The 17038-nt window shown below is 44.8% G+C and overlaps 6 protein-coding genes across 6 annotated transcripts; 3 read left to right on the top strand and 3 right to left on the bottom strand.

Moving 5' to 3' along the window:
• Positions 1–1025: 1025 nt before the first annotated feature.
• On the top strand, positions 1026–2725 carry AOL_s00078g379 (uncharacterized protein; the record flags this gene model as incomplete). The annotated part of the gene is made up of 2 exons (XM_011123642.1): positions 1026–1803; positions 1872–2725. The coding sequence occupies 2 exons, from the start codon at positions 1026–1028 to the stop codon at positions 2723–2725; spliced, it is 1632 nt and encodes a 543-aa protein (XP_011121944.1).
• Positions 2726–4843: 2118 nt separating this feature from the next.
• Positions 4844–6541, top strand: AOL_s00078g378 (uncharacterized protein; the record flags this gene model as incomplete). The annotated part of the gene is made up of 4 exons (XM_011123641.1): positions 4844–5063; positions 5160–5479; positions 5543–5830; positions 5897–6541. 4 exons carry the CDS (start codon positions 4844–4846, stop codon positions 6539–6541), a joined length of 1473 nt encoding a protein of 490 aa, XP_011121943.1.
• Positions 6542–8128: 1587 nt separating this feature from the next.
• On the bottom strand, positions 8129–8911 carry AOL_s00078g377 (uncharacterized protein; the record flags this gene model as incomplete). Its single annotated transcript, XM_011123640.1, has 1 exon — positions 8129–8911. One exon carries the CDS (start codon positions 8909–8911, stop codon positions 8129–8131), a length of 783 nt encoding a protein of 260 aa, XP_011121942.1.
• Positions 8912–11127: 2216 nt separating this feature from the next.
• Positions 11128–12177, top strand: AOL_s00078g376 (uncharacterized protein; the record flags this gene model as incomplete). Its single annotated transcript, XM_011123639.1, has 1 exon — positions 11128–12177. The coding sequence occupies one exon, from the start codon at positions 11128–11130 to the stop codon at positions 12175–12177; it is 1050 nt and encodes a 349-aa protein (XP_011121941.1).
• A 457-nt stretch (positions 12178–12634) lies between these two features.
• On the bottom strand, positions 12635–13420 carry AOL_s00078g375 (uncharacterized protein; the record flags this gene model as incomplete). The annotated part of the gene is made up of 1 exon (XM_011123638.1): positions 12635–13420. The coding sequence occupies one exon, from the start codon at positions 13418–13420 to the stop codon at positions 12635–12637; it is 786 nt and encodes a 261-aa protein (XP_011121940.1).
• A 1840-nt stretch (positions 13421–15260) lies between these two features.
• On the bottom strand, positions 15261–16579 carry AOL_s00078g374 (uncharacterized protein; the record flags this gene model as incomplete). Its single annotated transcript, XM_011123637.1, has 2 exons — positions 15261–16157; positions 16229–16579. 2 exons carry the CDS (start codon positions 16577–16579, stop codon positions 15261–15263), a joined length of 1248 nt encoding a protein of 415 aa, XP_011121939.1.
• Between the last annotated feature and the right edge of the window lie 459 nt (positions 16580–17038).

The raw sequence follows: 17038 nt of genomic DNA, 5'->3' as shown, positions 1-17038 counted from the left end.
TGGGTCAAGGTAAGGCCAAAGGCTTTGAATATGTGGATGTAGAACCGACAAAATATTTCACATTCTGCAAAAGATTCGTCAAAGAGAGTCTGATACTCTGATTGCTGGGACTCAGATGCCATTCTGTAGTGTCTATCGTTTCTCAAGGTGTCCTAGCGCGCATTATACTAGTATCCAGAGTACTTTAGCCAGTCAGGGCAAGCGCCGTCCTTCCAAAACTCTTCCGTATACGCGGGTATATTTTAGAGATACCGGGCCCTGTCGCTCCGTAGGTATAGTCCACCGAAAAAGGGGTCCGTAAATGCTAAAACCGACTTGAGAATTCGGCTTCGGGAACCGAAATGGATGAAGGCTGGCATGTATGGTGAATGAGAGGATCTAATCTAATCGGTGTTAGTGTTTGTTGCATAGCAGCCAATAACAGAGAAGAACAGGGAACGCGTACACAAACGAACACGCTAAAAAAAAGTTGCTACGATGTCGGGGCGATGTGATTGAAAACAAATTGCGATTTGGAGGGGAACCGAGAGGGACACTTGATTGTATTGCTATTGTCATTACCATCGCCATCATCGCCGCTCCCCTGAATAACTCTGCAGCTCCGACGCCGTCTAAGATTCCATCGATATCGTCCAGATTGTTCAGCAGAAGATATTCCATTTCTTCTCACTCTGAGAATTCTTTTCTTCTTTTCTTCATTTTTTTAAATTTTGGTTTGCTTCCCTTTGCCATCCGGGCCTTCGAGAAGCTGCTGTTTCAAGCAGCTGGTGTGAGTAATTTGCTGCAGGATCTGTTTTGCTTCTGCTGTGCCATACTTCATCCGCCCAACATTGCCACCGACGTCGACCAAGCGCTACCCCGAACACAAAGAAATATCTATTTCAAGCCAATTCGGTACCTAGCAATCGACAGGTACAAAGGAGTCAAAGGGAAAGAAAGAAAGGAGGCTCAAAGCTTAGGGAATTGGTTGGAAGCTTAGCTGACCGCACGGTGAGCTTCTTTGAGCCAGAACAGGTGCGGTCATAATGGCGCGAAAGGTTGTTCCTCGGCCCTACGAGGCGGTCTCATCATATCCCACTTTTGAAGATGACCAAGAGGACTCCATCTACACAGATCCTCATCGAGACACTGTCAGAGCAGCGGCGACTCCTCATAAATCACAGCAGTCATATCCTCCAAGTGGTCAATCTTCTTCTCCTAACTCAGGATCTTTCTCTGATAAAGAAAACGCTCCAGAACCTCCGCGACAACGTGGTAGCAATACCTCACCTCTTGTTAAGAAAGAGAGGGGATTGATTGCTAAATCAGCCCGTTCGGCTCCTTACGAAATCCCACCCGATCCAATGCCTCCGAGGAAGTCGAAAACGCCGGCTTCTTCTTCGCGGCCATTGACCGAAAGGTCAAACCTAACAGGTGTTAGTAAAAGAGCAGGATCAAAGTCGTCGCTGCGAGTAACATCAGCTGCTTCGTCTATAACATCGTCCAGATCACCTTCCGTTGTTCCCGAATCACCAGTCGCTGAAAATGGTCATGAAGAGGATGAAAGAGATGATGAAGAGGAAACAAACGACGAGGAAGAGGAAGATGAGGGAGCGCCTGAGTCTACACAGCAGTCCAGGGTCTCCGAAACTCCAGCACCTTCCAGGACGTCTAGACGGACTCCAGCTCCGACCCAGATTCCAACCGCATCGCAATTTCCGAGCTCCCAGAGACCTGGTTCTCAGTTTTATGACCCAAATCAGTCTATGGCCGAACGACGTATGGTTAAAGGAGCCTATAATACGATCCAGCAGGACTTAGCTGGTATGTCATTAATACACCAACCTAACTCGTGGCAAGCTCACTTTACTAAAATTTGCTTCAATTATTAGATAATAAGAATGCGCTTATACAACCAGGCAATGTGGGCCTTCTCGAGTATATCGAAAAAACCAACGAGCTTTTCAATAGCGTCAAGCAAACATCGGACGCAATGGTCGATGGCAAGGTCCAAGTCGAAATAGGAAGAATTGCTGCTGAAAAGGCCAAGAGAGTAGGAAACAGTAGTACAAACACTGGCCTTGACGTTGATGAGTTCATTGCGAAATGCATCCAATTCATGTCAAAATCGAAGCCAGGCGATGCATCCGATGGACACGATTGGGCATATCTCGGCCGTGAAGTCGCAACACCCGCGATGAGAACAGCAAAGACCTCGGACTTCATGTACGGACCTATGGGCGTTCAGAAACGCCAGAGAGTGATAAAAGAACGCAAAAAGGCAGTCCGTCGCCGCCCTGAGGAGTTCATACGCCCTATCGATCTGGACGAGAAGCAAATAGCTCAAAATGAAAATAGTACTACGAAAAATGTCGTTGCGATTAAAACAAGTCTTAAGGAGTACTTCGACCGAACCGGCGAGGATGTTATTAACTACTTTGAGTTCGTGATCAACCCAGAGAGTTATAGCCAGACCATAGAGAATATGTTCTATTTGGCTTTCTTGGTCAAGGATGGGAGGGTGGCAATCTTAGAGAGTGAGGATGGCTTGTTGTATCTGGCTGATGCAGACCCACCAACTCCAGAAGAAATTGAAAAAGAAAATATCTCCAGAAAACAGATTGTGATGCCAATGGAAAAGCACATCTGGAGAGAACTTATCGAAGTTTTTGATATCCGAAAGAGCATTATCCCAACAAGACCAAGAGAGGTTGAGGCTATTAATGTTAGTGGGTGGTACTCATAGGTGGACATCCTCAGGCTGGATCGTTTATTTTCTTTCTGCCCTTTCACATTAGGAACAATGGCGTTTTTGGTTTTATCCGTCTTGAGGGTTTATGGAAGATGTAGATGGAGCGTTGGCGGTTACATTTTTTTTACAACTTCAGCGGTTCTTCGTATTTTTTATTTCATTGTTTCTGTTTCCACCTTTACTTGGGCCCCGAAATCCCAAACACTTTGTTATCCAAAAGTCATGTATGGAGGTGCAGGCGCTCTTTTCCCTTATGTTTAATGGCGTTCGCGAATCTGCTTTTCGGCGTTCGAAAGGCTCTATTCTTTGCGTGTATACTATATTTTTTTTTCATATTAGACCTTCTCGACCTTCCCTGGTCAATGCCATCACGGCCTGCGATGGTGTCTAACGCATTTTACCCTGCATGATGCACAGAAGATTGAATACAGGCTTTATTCGATTATGGTTTAGGACCCTAGACCCGTCTTGTGAACCGGTAACCAGACTCAAACAACCGATATCGATAGAGAGCCCAGCCAACCAGATAAATCACAAATTGGATTTCTGAAAAGGCCAAGAGGAGCTTGACCTGTGCCAACGAGCTGGCTTTATCGCTAGCCAATCAGAGTGCCAACGTGAAACAGCTCCAAGATCCACTTTTCCAGGCATCTCAGGGCTCTCTCCGAGGCCTGTCCACTTTCTGGAACCGTGGCCCCGTGCGCCCGAAGCGGAACTGGCAAAAAAAAAAAAAACAAAGAGGGAAGGGAAAGCCAGAAAGATAATACCACTCACACAATTCCGACTTTGAACCGTCGACGGCGCATATGTGTATGTGTATGTGATAGAAGCCTGCATATTCGACAAGATTGCAACCTAGACTTCGGCGTTTCGCAGTAGGTCTTGGAGATGCTGGTCCCCCCAACCAGCTGTCAAAGTCTTCCCGCCGAGATGCAGAAGTGTAAATTAGATAAAATCCACCTTCCTTTCTGCCACTGATCTTTCCCTTTGTCCTCTTGCCTCTTTTCTCCTCTTTTCTTTGCGAGACCGACCGATTAATAGCGTGAGCTTGTTAGCAGCTTATGGTAGCGGTGGTGCGATTCCCCGCATTCCCAGCCCAAACGAGTGTGCAAATCGCATTCCGACCTTTTGTCATCTTGTCATCTTGTCATCAGTCGAGAAGAGCTAGAAGCAATTATCAATTGCAATTGCAATTGAATTGAATGTGACTGTTACAACTTCTCCCTCCGTCCTCATCACCCATCCTGTGACTTCCCTCAGTCGCTTGTCCATACTGCGTCGCTTTCTCATTATCGGATCAACCTTGTCGTTGAGGTAGGAACTAGACTGGCTTGCTAGCACCGTGGCGCGAAGGAATCCGGACCGGGGTTTGCTGTACAGAGTACACACATAGTACGGGCCAACTTGACCACCCTGTTGCTTCGTACTGGCAGAGCAAACCGAAGCTAGCTTTACGAGGTGGGAGCTGCTAAAATTGCTTGCATCAATTATATCCATCCAGCGGTGTATATTGATTGACTGACTGGGAATCAGAATAAGGATTGTGGCTGCCCGGCACTGCACTGATATTGATATTAACACCTTGCTATCACAATTAACTGCTTGAGCACTTGATCTAGTTAATATCAATAGCACTCTAGCTCTGCCTGATCTGGTGAGGAGGCCCTCCCCTTTCCCCGGCCCAGCATCTCGCTATCGCTTCCAATTGCAAAGAAAAGAGATTTGACCCTGATTATTTTGATATCTTCCAGGTGGTCTTCATTGTTTAAATACGCTGTCCAGCCAGTAGCAGGTCTCCCTTTTGTTTCTCCGCTCGAAACACCAGACATTTAGGAGAAGAACCAGAAAAAGCTGTCGCCGTCAAGGAACCCAAAAGTCGAAGCCGAAGTCTTGTCGAGGGGGAAAATAAACCGTTCGTTGGTTGGTTGGAGACTGCCACTTTTGTCGTGCTTGCTTGCTCGCCAATAAATCCCCTCTCCTCACAAAAACTAGTGTGAGCGAAGGATCCTGAGCCTCTTCGCCTCAACAAAAATTCAGCTTCGAAACCTCGGAGAAAAAAAAAACTTACCAGCACAGAATACGGCGATAAGACGAAGTCCTGACCGTCAGAGAATGAGTTCAACATCTTCGACGGCCGCCGTCGAGAGCGGAACCGTGCCAATGGCTCGGAAATCACCGCCCAATGGCTCCACCAGCAGAGCTTCCCTTCAACCTCCAAACGGCGCTCCTAGGCGTCCTAGAGGTCTCAGACGGAAGACTCCACAGCCAGAACCAGTCTCGCGGCCATTGACCATGGCTTCCATTGCTCAATATATCGTAGAGCACCAGATTAGTATGTTTTTCACTGCTCTTCACCAAAATCTTACTGTTTGCTGGCCCTTTCGAAGGTATCACATGCTGACTTGATATCGTTGCGGAACCATTCTAGGCCTCAGTGCTATCCCTATCGCTACCCTTCTAACGCTTCATTTCTCATCTCCTGTTGATTCTAGCATTCACAGATGGACCTCGAAGTTCTGGACCCCAAGCTACTACAATCCTCAAACAGGTCTATATGGCCAGGGCCTCGATGACGCTTATCTCGTCCTCTTCTGGGTCGTAATGCTCACTATGTTACGCGCCTGTCTAGTCGACTATGTCGCCAAACCATGGGCCAGGTCACAAGGGATATCTAAGAAGGGGTGCATGAGGTTTTCAGAACAACTGTGGAGCATGCTCTATTACACCATTTCGTTTAGCATCGGGATTGTACGTCCGAAGAATCGTCGAAAAAAATCCGTTAAAATTGCGTCACTAACAATTTAAATCTAGAAACTCCTATCCGACACAAAATATTTCTTCAACTGGAAAGAATTATGGGCTGGCTGGCCTCTCAGAGACATCTCGGGCCCTCTCAAGTGGTACTACCTTGTCCAATCTGCCTCCTGGATCCACCAAATCTACGTCCTCCATGTTGAAGAACGACGAAAAGACCACTATCAAATGTTTGCACATCACATTATCACCTGCACCTTAGTTTATTGCAGCTATATTTATCATATGACCCGCGTCGGACACGTTATTCTCTGCCTCTTCGACTTTGGCGACATTTTGCTGCCAGTAAGTTTTGCCTCCCTGAACTCCACCCCTATTTTGCTGCACAGGGCCTAATTCGGTACTTCTCAGGCTGCCAAAATCCTCAAGTACCTAAAATTCCGAACAACCTGTGATGCCGCTTTTGGTCTCTTCCTTCTATCTTGGGTATACACTCGCCACTACCTTTTCATTGGCGTCATCCTTTCTGCTCAAAGAGACGCGCTCGACCTCGTCCCGGTCGGCTGTTTCAGCCCCGATAACTCTGTCCTTACTCCGATTGACGCTTCCTCTCCAAGCGCATGGACCATGTTTACAAACCCGCAGCCGACAATTTGTTTCACTAAGGAAATCTTAATGGGCTTTGTGGTGCTACTCTGGGGTCTACAAGCACTTACATGTATGTGGTTTTATTTGATTATGAGAGTAGCTGTCAAAGTTGTCACCGGTATGGGTGCAGAAGATAACAGAAGCGATGATGAAGTTGAGGAGGAGGTTGACGAGGTCAGCGTAGAGGTTGATATCTTAAACGGCGATCTGAAGCTAGCCCAGGATATCTATGCGGAGTCTAGTGGAAGCGCACTCAATGGCAGTGCTGCAGCTAGGAGAAGACGAGAACTAGTCAATGGGACACCATTGAGAGATGTTTTCAGCGCTGGAATGGCTGGACAGAGCCAGTTTATGGCTGCCCAGAAGCTCGCAGAAAGCAAGATTGGCTGCGGTGGTGATGATCGTTAAAAAATTATTATACCCTACCTGGTGCGAAATAAAAAAAGTATTTTTTTTCCCCCCATGGGCCTCGTTTACGAAGTATATCAATGAGAACGGTCAAGTTTTTGTTTATCCTTTTGCTTTGGTTTTTATATGCGGGGCATTGATGACGAATTTCATAGTGCTTTTGGCTCATTGCATCCATTCCCCAAATGTATTGCATTCATTGTCTTTTTCTTCTTTTCTCGCTATAACCTCCGCAGCGGAAGTTCCGTTGCCAGCGCCTTTGATTTTCATTTTTCATTCATCCTGCACTGCTGTCTTTTTGTGCCGATATCTTTGGTGGTTGTTCCTGGTACTTTATCTTCACTCCTATGATACACACCGCTGCTTTTTACTCTTTCATCGACCCGGACATTCCTTTTCATGGTATTCGTTTTTTTTTACATTGGGCCTTTACACTGGACGTTGGGTCCACGGATCTATAGCTAGAGCTACTTAGAAGATTAGAAGCATGCAAATGGTATCCTTTTTCCATACAATTACCTATCTATCTATCTATCTACACTCCTTACCCGACAAGTTTTACAAGCACCCTAATCTTGAGTAGAATACTAGAAACGAGATTATTAAGATTAAGAAATAGAGCTCCCAGCCACCAGTATACACAAGCTCACTCGCAAAGTGCGAAGTACAACAGTCTAGCGGGTAGTTGACATGTCGTCCACCTGTTACACAAACCTCTCAGGCCCGAAACTTGCAAGCCACCCTGTCAATTACGTTACTCCATAATAATAATACTCCAAAAAAATAAATGGGCCGTTTCAACGGGCGTGATAAGGCCAAGGTATAAATCACCTTTTTTTCCCTTTGGGTGACAAAAAAAACCGTTTGGGGGGATGGTTGACTATGCCCTTTCCGCTCCGTTCCGGGAGCGGGGTGCAGTTGTTTCCACTGTCAATTCCCTCCCCCAAGCTCTAGTACTAAATCCACTTATCTTAAGGCCTCCCCGGGGAATCACCTATGCTTTAGCCAAATAGCTTTAACGTTATCTGGGGGTGGCAGCTTTGGACCACGGTGCATCTGGTTTGTTTTGGGATCGTGAGGTTTTGGTAAGCTCGGGCTTCGGGATTCGGAACATGGAGATATCCGGTGACCGGTGAAAGACGGGTTGAAGGTGGGAATTCACCACATCCAGAGGTGCTTAGTCAGAGTACTGAAACTGCCAACACCATTTGAGCGAGAGTTTGGGACTGAATGTGCTTGAAGTTGTAAGGTGAGGAAATAGGATGGTCTTGAAACATCAATACCGCGATCATACATACGTATAGTTCCGTTATCCGTACGTACACGACATAGCTATTCGACAGTTGCGTGCATACGTAGCTCTCGTTCGAGAAAAAAAAAATGAAATAAAAAAATCATGATTGCCAATAAGCACATTCTTTGATCTTCAAGTTAACGCACACCGCACATTCCACGGATGCCGCGGATCCGGCAGTTCGCGTAAACCTCGTATCAAGTATAATATATATATATATATATATTGAAGGGGAAAAAAAACCAAAGTCCATGAAGATAACCATATGTAAACCGCTCATCAATATAAAGAAGTTATATCTCTACAAACACCTGATAAACCCCACGCTTCCTAGGTAAATTCCCCTTCCGATTCATATCCCACAGTATATCTATCCCACCCTGTACCAAATCCATCACGGTGGCCTTCTTATAAACGTTGAACTTGAACATCTTCTCTCTCCAGCCAATTGCCCTGGGATCATGTAGCCTATGGGCGTACCTATGTCTCTGTTGAGGTAAAGGAACCATCAGATCAAGGAGAATAAAAAATGGTGTCAAAGGCTTCCATTTCACCCTTTTTATAGGCTTATTGATCCGTATCTCCCCAGAGTCAGTAATGGTGGTCCTTTGGGGTTGTCTGATGTTAAATTCCCTGTTTGGGAATATTCTATCGTATAGAAGCGGACAGGATGAAATATCCCTTCCTTCTTCCGCATCCGGGATGTCTAAATAACCCTTTTGGTCAAAAGCCAATGCTCTACCTCTCGATTCGATGAAGAAGTAGGTATAGATTACTCCATATTCGCATGCTGTCCTAACATACCAATTCTGACGGCCGCTGTCGAGTAAGGCCGAGATGTCTCGAAAGCCTGTTTCTTCGTGTGTTTCTGGGAATCTTCGAGGTATTTGGGTTGCATAAAATGATAGGAGGATAGAAGCCCATGTATTCCATGATTTGGAAGCGGCGATTTGGGATTCCATGTCGAGGTAGGAGAGGGCTTCGATCTGGATATCCATAGGGAGGGAGAGAAGTTTTTCCATAGTCACCCTGACCTTTTTGGACCGCGTTATTATCTGGCTTCGTGTCATGGCCATGGCTGGTTTGATATGAGGACGAGATTGGTCCAGATATTAGAGTTTGAGATATAAATAAATATATGATTCCAGTTTTGTATAATGAAGGATCATGTATAGGAAAACTCTAGGAGCATGGGGGGACCCCGAAAATAGAGGGCTCTAGAGTGTGTTTATACTCGCACTCATACCGCAGCGCATCAATGATAGAGACTGCAGAGTCCCCCCTAGCGAAGAACAATCAAGAGATTGATGCTCCTTTCTTTAGCCATGCATGTGAATCTACGTGGGTTTCTCGAAGATCCGCGACAAATCTAGGGATGAACCTATTCTTAAAAAGCTAAACGGGCTCAATACTCTCGCGAACATTCACGCTGCATCGATATCGTGGACGACAACACTTTTATTTGTTGCATTTGGTGCACATTTTTGTCAGGTTCCCGCAGCTAGTGCGGATTACGTAGTACGTAGTACTACTTTGATCTTGACTTAATTAACTACGAGTTTGGGGATATAAAATATATTTATTATCTTCGATATCCAGTACCGGTACATCTGAATTAAACTTCTAAAGTGTGTATCCGGGGTAAAGTTAATCCGGACATACTCATGTTCTATAAACTACTGGTAAGGTTCTAAATGCCAAAAATCCATATCTTGGCGTATAAAGGAGATTTTAATATATGCTAATAGATGGCTTATCCCAAGGTCTCTCCTTCAAACTCACCGTCTTGTAATTAAGCCTTTGAGATCTAGGTATTATGTGTCGAATGCCCGTTGGATATATATATATATATATATATGTATGTGTGTACGGTGCAGGACCGCAGAGATTCGGAACCAAAGGGCTGTACTACAGAGATATATATTCACGTGGTCCACATGGTTTTGGAGCCTCTTCTCAACTTCTTTCGAATTCGTCAACTAAGTGCTTCCATTGGCTGCTACCGCAGCTAGTCGCTATCTCCATTTTAGACCACAAATACATAGGTACTGATAAGCGAAATATCCCCAGGTATCGTATGATATCGGGACACTATAGCTAGCGTTTCTGCAACGTATACGCTAATATAAACCCAAGAATAACTATAAGCGGCATGTATGCGGGGCCTTATTTAGAAAGGGTACGTTTTATAACAAAGGTCCCTGGTCAGAGTCGATGAGAACAGCTGGTTCCAGAAGTAGGGGGACTTCCTAAGGATAATATCACAGGGCAGCTTGTTCTGATAATCCGTCAAATATAACTATCTTCATGACGGCAGTTATATTGTCAGCGACGAGAGTATATATCGGTATATCCATGGTATAGAGTGCCGAAGCCTCTATCACAGGAAGGAATAAACGAATTTTACCTCTTAAGCCAGACGCCACTCTGAAGGTAGGTATTCTTTGATACTAGCGGCTGCTTAGGTTTATGTAGGTACATATGTTTTAGAACCAGAGCGAAGTTGCCTAGAGCTTCTCATCTGCAAGGACAAGTACAGGCCGACATGTAGTGCTCTGGAGTCCAAGGCATAATGTATACTTTCCCATAACATATGCCACAAACAGTTTGGGGCCATTTCAAGTATGTAAGCCGTTATATGTAGCTCTTGCATCTATCATCACTCACCCCCCTTCAGACGAGCTCTGCAGGAGGCCGGTAATCAGCATGTATACTAGGCTTATATCAGATGATTTATAAACAACATACTTTCCTAGAGGGCTATGATAGCAGGCCTGGGACAAGGGTGAGGGTAGGGCAGCTTGGGCTTATAATAGGTAACCCTAAGAGTGTAAGAGGTTGAAATGCACATAGTGTACGTAACTCTAGGGAAAATTATCAGTCTCCGTGGCTCTTCCTGTGTTGTTGATAATTCGACGTTGATATTTAACCTACCTCCCACCTCCACAGAACGTTCACCAACATCTTTCATCACACCAACCCCGTCCGACGCGATCATCCGATCATCAATTCCAACGGAAGCTTTCGTGTGACCACTTCCAAAGTTTCCGTCCTTCTACCTTCTCTTTCGGGATCTCTCCTTCAGTGAAACCAGCTGTGGTTCATCTAGGTGAAAGCTACTTGGGGCAACTCTGTCGTTGTCATCATCATCAACGTATGTGATTTCTCCTCAATCTGATGATTAGGATTGACATACTCAACTATTTATCCGTGACTAATATGATTGATGAATATGGAAATAGCCACAAGAAACAATTCCCAAGAGCCTACCAAAGCGGTAGCCCTTTGCATCATGTCAGAGAGCACACCTGAAACGCGTCCAGCGGATGTTCTTGGTCCTGATCCTCCTGTTAAATCCAACATTATCACCTTACCTGTTCATATCCAAGTCAAGATCCTTAGCCATGTCGGAGTCTTCGACCAAGTTTTTGGTGCCGTTAAGACTTGCAAGTCATGGGAAAAGCTCTTGCTGAAATCACAAATGCTACGACAAGGGAGATACCCAGGCTTCAAATACTCTGATGATCCCAAAGTCTTTGATGCTCATGGGATTTTCAATCTGGCTGCCGAATATTTCTTCAAAGCAAAGGTCGAAGATGGTGCAATCACTCGATACTTTTATGACAACGCTGGACGTGATGTTGATCTCGATAATATCGAGATCTATCATGTCTACGATCATCCAATCCCTCTTGAACTAGACCGGGAAACTTACAGGGTCACGGCAGTTGGCGAAGAGGATATCTCTGATTGCCCATTTCTCGACGAACTTGCTCTCTCATACCGACCAACCGGATACGATCAGCAGAGGAGACTAGAGCTTCAAGATCTTGGTGAAGATGAGAATACTGGAGAGCTTACGTCTGAGTCGGGATGTAAAAGTATCAGTGATGAGGAAGGGTACAACTCAGGATCGGACTCTGACTACGAAACCAGTGGCGATGAGCAAGAAGATCTCCCTATGCCTCCACTCTATGGAGAGGTAGATGAAGACAGTGAAGAGCCATTGAAAAGGACAACAGGCCGTCAATTGTACATCCTCGTCAACTACCCCATCTTGCCTGCATTCTGGGCTTTCGAGCTTCTGGATAGCGAAATTGTCGGACTTACTATCAAAGAAACGATGGAAAAGGCAAAGGGTATAGTTGAGGAAAATCTAGGAGTCGCGAACCTAGAGCAATACTTCCACCATATCGACAACCCTTTTCACTACGAATTAGAGGTTAGATTTGTTACGTGGGGAGATCCCCTAAATCATGGGTGTTATGATCTTCCACCAAGTCTCTGTACCGCCCAAAATCGACATGGCGAGCATTTTCGATTGTGTGCTTGTCGGAATTGAGAAAAATAAGAGATAACCCATAGATCAAAATACCTTGATCAAGGATGAATGGGTTATCTAGATTGCTCGAAGGAAAAAGAATGGTCTATTACTACTATATTTTGCCGATGCTGTTATCTCTGCCTGTCTCTCCGCCTGTCTCTCCGCCTGTTTCTCTCCCTCTCTCCCACTTCCCCACTTCCCCTCTTCCCCTCTTTTTTCCCACTCACTTTCTTTCGGTTTCTGATTCTGGCGAGATGATATCACAATGTTCAATAATCATTCTAGCACTAAATTAGCATCGGGGAAGAAATAATCAAAGACCTTTTTTTCTATATATCGGATTCCCTACGTATTAAGGGTATACACACACATTATGGCTTAACCGAGTAATTGCTTTGATGCCATAAAGCATATGTATAATGTAGCCAGCGGAACAAGATACCCCAATATCAAGGAATAAACGTAAAATTAAAAATTAATAAGAGGGCTTAAGCTCCGGATAGACCACCTCTATTAAATATACCCCTCCACAGCTCTTCAAATCCAACTCTTCTTCCTCAATTGCATCCTTGGCCCTTTCCATAATACATCTGGCGACCTCCTTAATCGAGTCTGTTCCTGTATCAAGATAAATACTCTCATCTGTGTCAATCACTTCTACAATTCCATTTTCAATATCCGTTGGAACGAATGTTAAAAACTTCAGCTGATAGTACACCGATTCTGCATCCAGATTTTGCATCATTCCTAGTAAGACCTTTTCTTCCTGTGTAGTTGGCTTCAGACTGTACGAATCATATGAAAATGGCGTACCTGCCGTCTCATTCAGGAAAGGTGAGTCGGTAACATCGAAATAGTCGTCATGCGTCTCATTCTCCCGTAATTCTTCGGTAAACAGCCATATAAACTCAACCGGTGTCTCCGAATCCGGGATTGGGTATATAGTAGGTGAATGATAGATCCGAATGATCACACCTTCTTTAACTAGGAGTTTAAGGGTGTAATCTCCGCAATTTAGCAGTGCATGTAAACCCAAGTTTTCGGGATATGTATCCAGACGGACTGGATATCGCGATTTGGAAACGGATTCGATGTCGAGAAGGAGGGATTGCCAGTGTTGTGAAGCTTTACAGGCATTGATTTGATCGTTGATAGAGAGGTTGGAGAGGATTTGAGCTTGGATTTCGTTTGGGAGGCTGAGGATGTGGAGGTTTGAACGGCCGGGGGTTTGCTGGGTGGGTGGTTTGGTGTTTCCTTCCATTTTGAAGAATCGGATGCCTTATATAGCTTATATATAGGCATAATGATCGAAATTTTGGTTAGATAAGTGTGTGTGTGAGGGTATTGAATCAGAACCCCGGTTGAGTTCTACAAACGATAATTTTAGAAGCAATCGCGTGATGGTGGCATCAATTTAATGGGTTGAGTCGAAATCCAACCAACGAACTTTCACTGTTGTATTTTGATGGCCTCTAGATCGGATTATAATTATTGGAACCTGCAATCTCGACACATAGCTACGGTGTCGAAAGAGAAAGGGAAAAGGGGACAAAGTCTTGGAGATAGCATTCATTCTTGATGACTAGCTACGCCTTGTTCAAAAATATCAGAAGTGGAAGTAGATTCTCTCGAGTTAGTTTAGCTTGGGAATTGGTTACATGTCATATATTTCCTCCTTTATTAAGTGAATACACGTTAGTAAGACAGAATATTAAAATTAATACCGCCCTTTGGTAAACTCCAAACGTTTGGTCTTGTTTCTTATTCTCCTCTAACTGGGCTCTCTGCTGCCCTTTGTGACGTCTGGGAACGAGACCAGGCTCTCTCCCTCTTTCCTCATCTCGAGATATCTCTTTTTCCTTTTATCAACACCATCGCCTTAAGTTCTGGAAGATTGAGCCTAGGCAAATCTTTGGCATTTCGCATTGGCAAGACCCCTATTAAACACTCTTCTCAGTGATTTGACCCTATCTACGGCATTGTTGCTCTGAAAGAATCGAGTAGGTCTTATGCTTTTCAGGTTTGTTGTCCAATTTCTTTAAACCCTTCCCATAATAGATCTGATATACGGTTCTTTATGGGCCTCTAGAGTATGGAAGTTGACGAAAAATCGGGTATTATAGAATATAATACAAGCATGTGTTTGATAAACACATTGCTATTGTCCTCGGAGGAAGCATTGGCATATTCTCTAGGTATCTCAGCAAATATTTCCTGTGCGATCATGGGGCCAAAGCTTTTACTGGGATCGGAAGTTCAGTAAGGTTTTTTGGGTCGAATTTACAGATTAGTGGAACCGTGGAGTAGAAGTAGCATCTTAGTCTTCAGTCATTCTAAAGGAGCTCGTCTAGATTGTTTCTTGCCAACGTGCTAGCACTGTAAGAAGAGGCTTTAGAAATGAGGAGCGTAGATGGTAATTGGAGTAGGTTGGTACAGCAGGGATGCATTCTGATAATTATGAAGGTTCTTTTAGTGATACGAGGAGACTACGGGAGCAAGTAATTCAGAGATTCTACCCTTATATCAAAGTTATTTGTAGCTGTCTTCGTTGGCTCCAAGGTTCATTAATAGTCAACACAAAACGTGTTTGTTGTATTTTATGGATAGATGCTGCCCGATTTGTCGACTCTTCCAAATTGGGTAAAGATCTGCTGGCTTCACTAGTCGAATCTGGCGATGTTGCACGACCTGGCATATTGATATCGATATCATGCAACATGTTAAAATCTACCACAATAAAGGTGAGAAGTCCTAGGTTTAGCTTGGTAAAAGCTTGAGAAGCAGACATAGTATCTTGAAAAGAAGTCATGGTGTCGATTAAATCAACCATGCTAATATAATGACATCGAAAGTAAGTTATATATATACAGAAGAAGAGAACACCCAAACGATACATCGCCTTGCAAGCTTGACGAATCAGTTCCAAATAATAGAATAAAAAAATGAAGGAAAAGTATCAAGTCCCCAAAAAATAAAGAAGTAGAAAAAAGTGAATATAAAAATACAAAACTTCCAAACCCTCGCTCATTCAACACTTTTCACAAATCTCAAGTGTGAAGAACGTTTTATTTGTATGCAGTTATACGTTAATTGGAAAGACTTTAGGCCCTCCCGGCTGTTGCTTTCTTGTCCTTGCAATCTTTAGCTGCCTGTCGACCACGGCCGTTAGGATTACGTCCATTCGCATTTCCACGATTGCGGCCGTTTTGACGTCCGTTTCCGTTTCCACGGTTGTTTCCACGATTGCCTCCACGATTGCCTCCACGGTTGCCTCCGCGGTTGCCTCCACGGTTTCCACGTCCGTTTCCGCGGTCGCGGCCGTTACCATTGCCGTTTCCACCACCGACAGCACCACCATTTCCAGCGCCACCGGTGGGAGTAGGAGTAGGGGTAGGCTCGACGACTTCATCGTCACCAGTAGTTGGCGAAGTTGGTGAAGGAGTCTCCGTCTCAGTAGGTGGTTGAGTCTCAGTAGGTGGCTGGGTCTCGGTGGGGGCTTCAGTCTCAGTAGGAGCCTCAGTCTCAGTAGGCTCTGGTGTAGTCTCCCCATCATCTGTAGGTGTTGGCTCGACAGTTGGCTCGGGAACGCTACCACCAGCACCGCCACCAGTGGTGATTGGTGCCGGGATAGTCCTGAAACCATCGGTGGGGAGAGGTGCTACGGTTGGGATATTGTTATTCGGAACGGTTGTAGTTGGTGCTGGCGCTGGTGCTGGATCTTCTGGTTCGTTGCCGCCTACTGCACCACCGAAGGTAAAGGATTGAAGTTCATCAGCTGTATCGCAGCCGATTTTGTCTAGACGGGCGCCGGAAGAAGTGAAGCATGTGCCAGCTTCGTTCAAGGGTTGTATGGAAAGTGGGCCATCGGTGACTTCAGCAAAGGAAAACAATTGAGAATTGGTCACAGTGCCTTCACCAGCTGCACGGCCACCACAGGAGAAGATGTTAACTTGATCTCCTGGTTGTCGGCGAGGATCGTAGTTAAGGCAGCCTTGAGTCTGAACAAAGGATTTATATTAGAACAACCTCGGAAAACTTCTATGGCTTAATTGATTGACATTAGACTTACCAAAGCACTGACAACCAGCATTGTTCCTGCTTTATCATTGTGCTTTCCAGCAGTAATGATATCCCACTTCTGGCCATCACTTCCATCACAAGCCTTGATCTGAACAGGCAAAAGGTTGGCTCTGAAGTCGCCAGATAGAGGGTCAACGAACAGGCACTTTCCATCAGCGGTGTTGATTGTAACGCTCGAGAAGGCACGGGTGGCAGTATCATCTCGTTGATGAGCTTCCCGGGTGGCTTCCTCATTTAACTTATCGACTACACGACGAAGCACTGGGAAGTGCTGGGGGAAGGCGGATGTAAGGCTAGCGCCCGCGGTAATGGCGAGGAGATAAAGCGACTTGGAATGCATCTTATATATCTTATCAAAAGATGATTATACTGCGTAAATTCTCACGAGGAAGCGTAAATTTGTTCAAAACCCGAATGAACGAATAAAGAGGGATCCAGTCCAGTAAGCAATTGAAAGTTACTTTTGTATTTTCGTAAATAAAAAAAATATATAAATGAATGAACGTGAAAGAAGATAAGTGAAAGTAAAACCTCGCAGAGGCTGTAAAAAAGAAAGTAAACTTTGAAGAAAAGTTTGTATTGCGGGGACCGATTGACCTGATCGTGGGGAGAGAAAACCGTTCGGACTGGGCGGGAACCTTGTGATTTATATATCAGAAGGCATCTCGAGATACTAACGTTAATACCGCTTAGCTTAGACTTCTGCAATATAATTCGCGAAATATTGCCCTCCATACTTCATGAACCAGGATTTCGGTATCTCCTTTCAGAAATCCCGATAATTCTGGGATCGCTTGTA

This window comes from Orbilia oligospora (genome assembly GCF_000225545.1).
Source record: "Orbilia oligospora ATCC 24927 unplaced genomic scaffold scaffold00078, whole genome shotgun sequence".
NCBI classification, from domain to species: domain Eukaryota; kingdom Fungi; phylum Ascomycota; class Orbiliomycetes; order Orbiliales; family Orbiliaceae; genus Orbilia; species Orbilia oligospora.
This window is presented reverse-complemented; position numbering and strand designations above follow the sequence as displayed.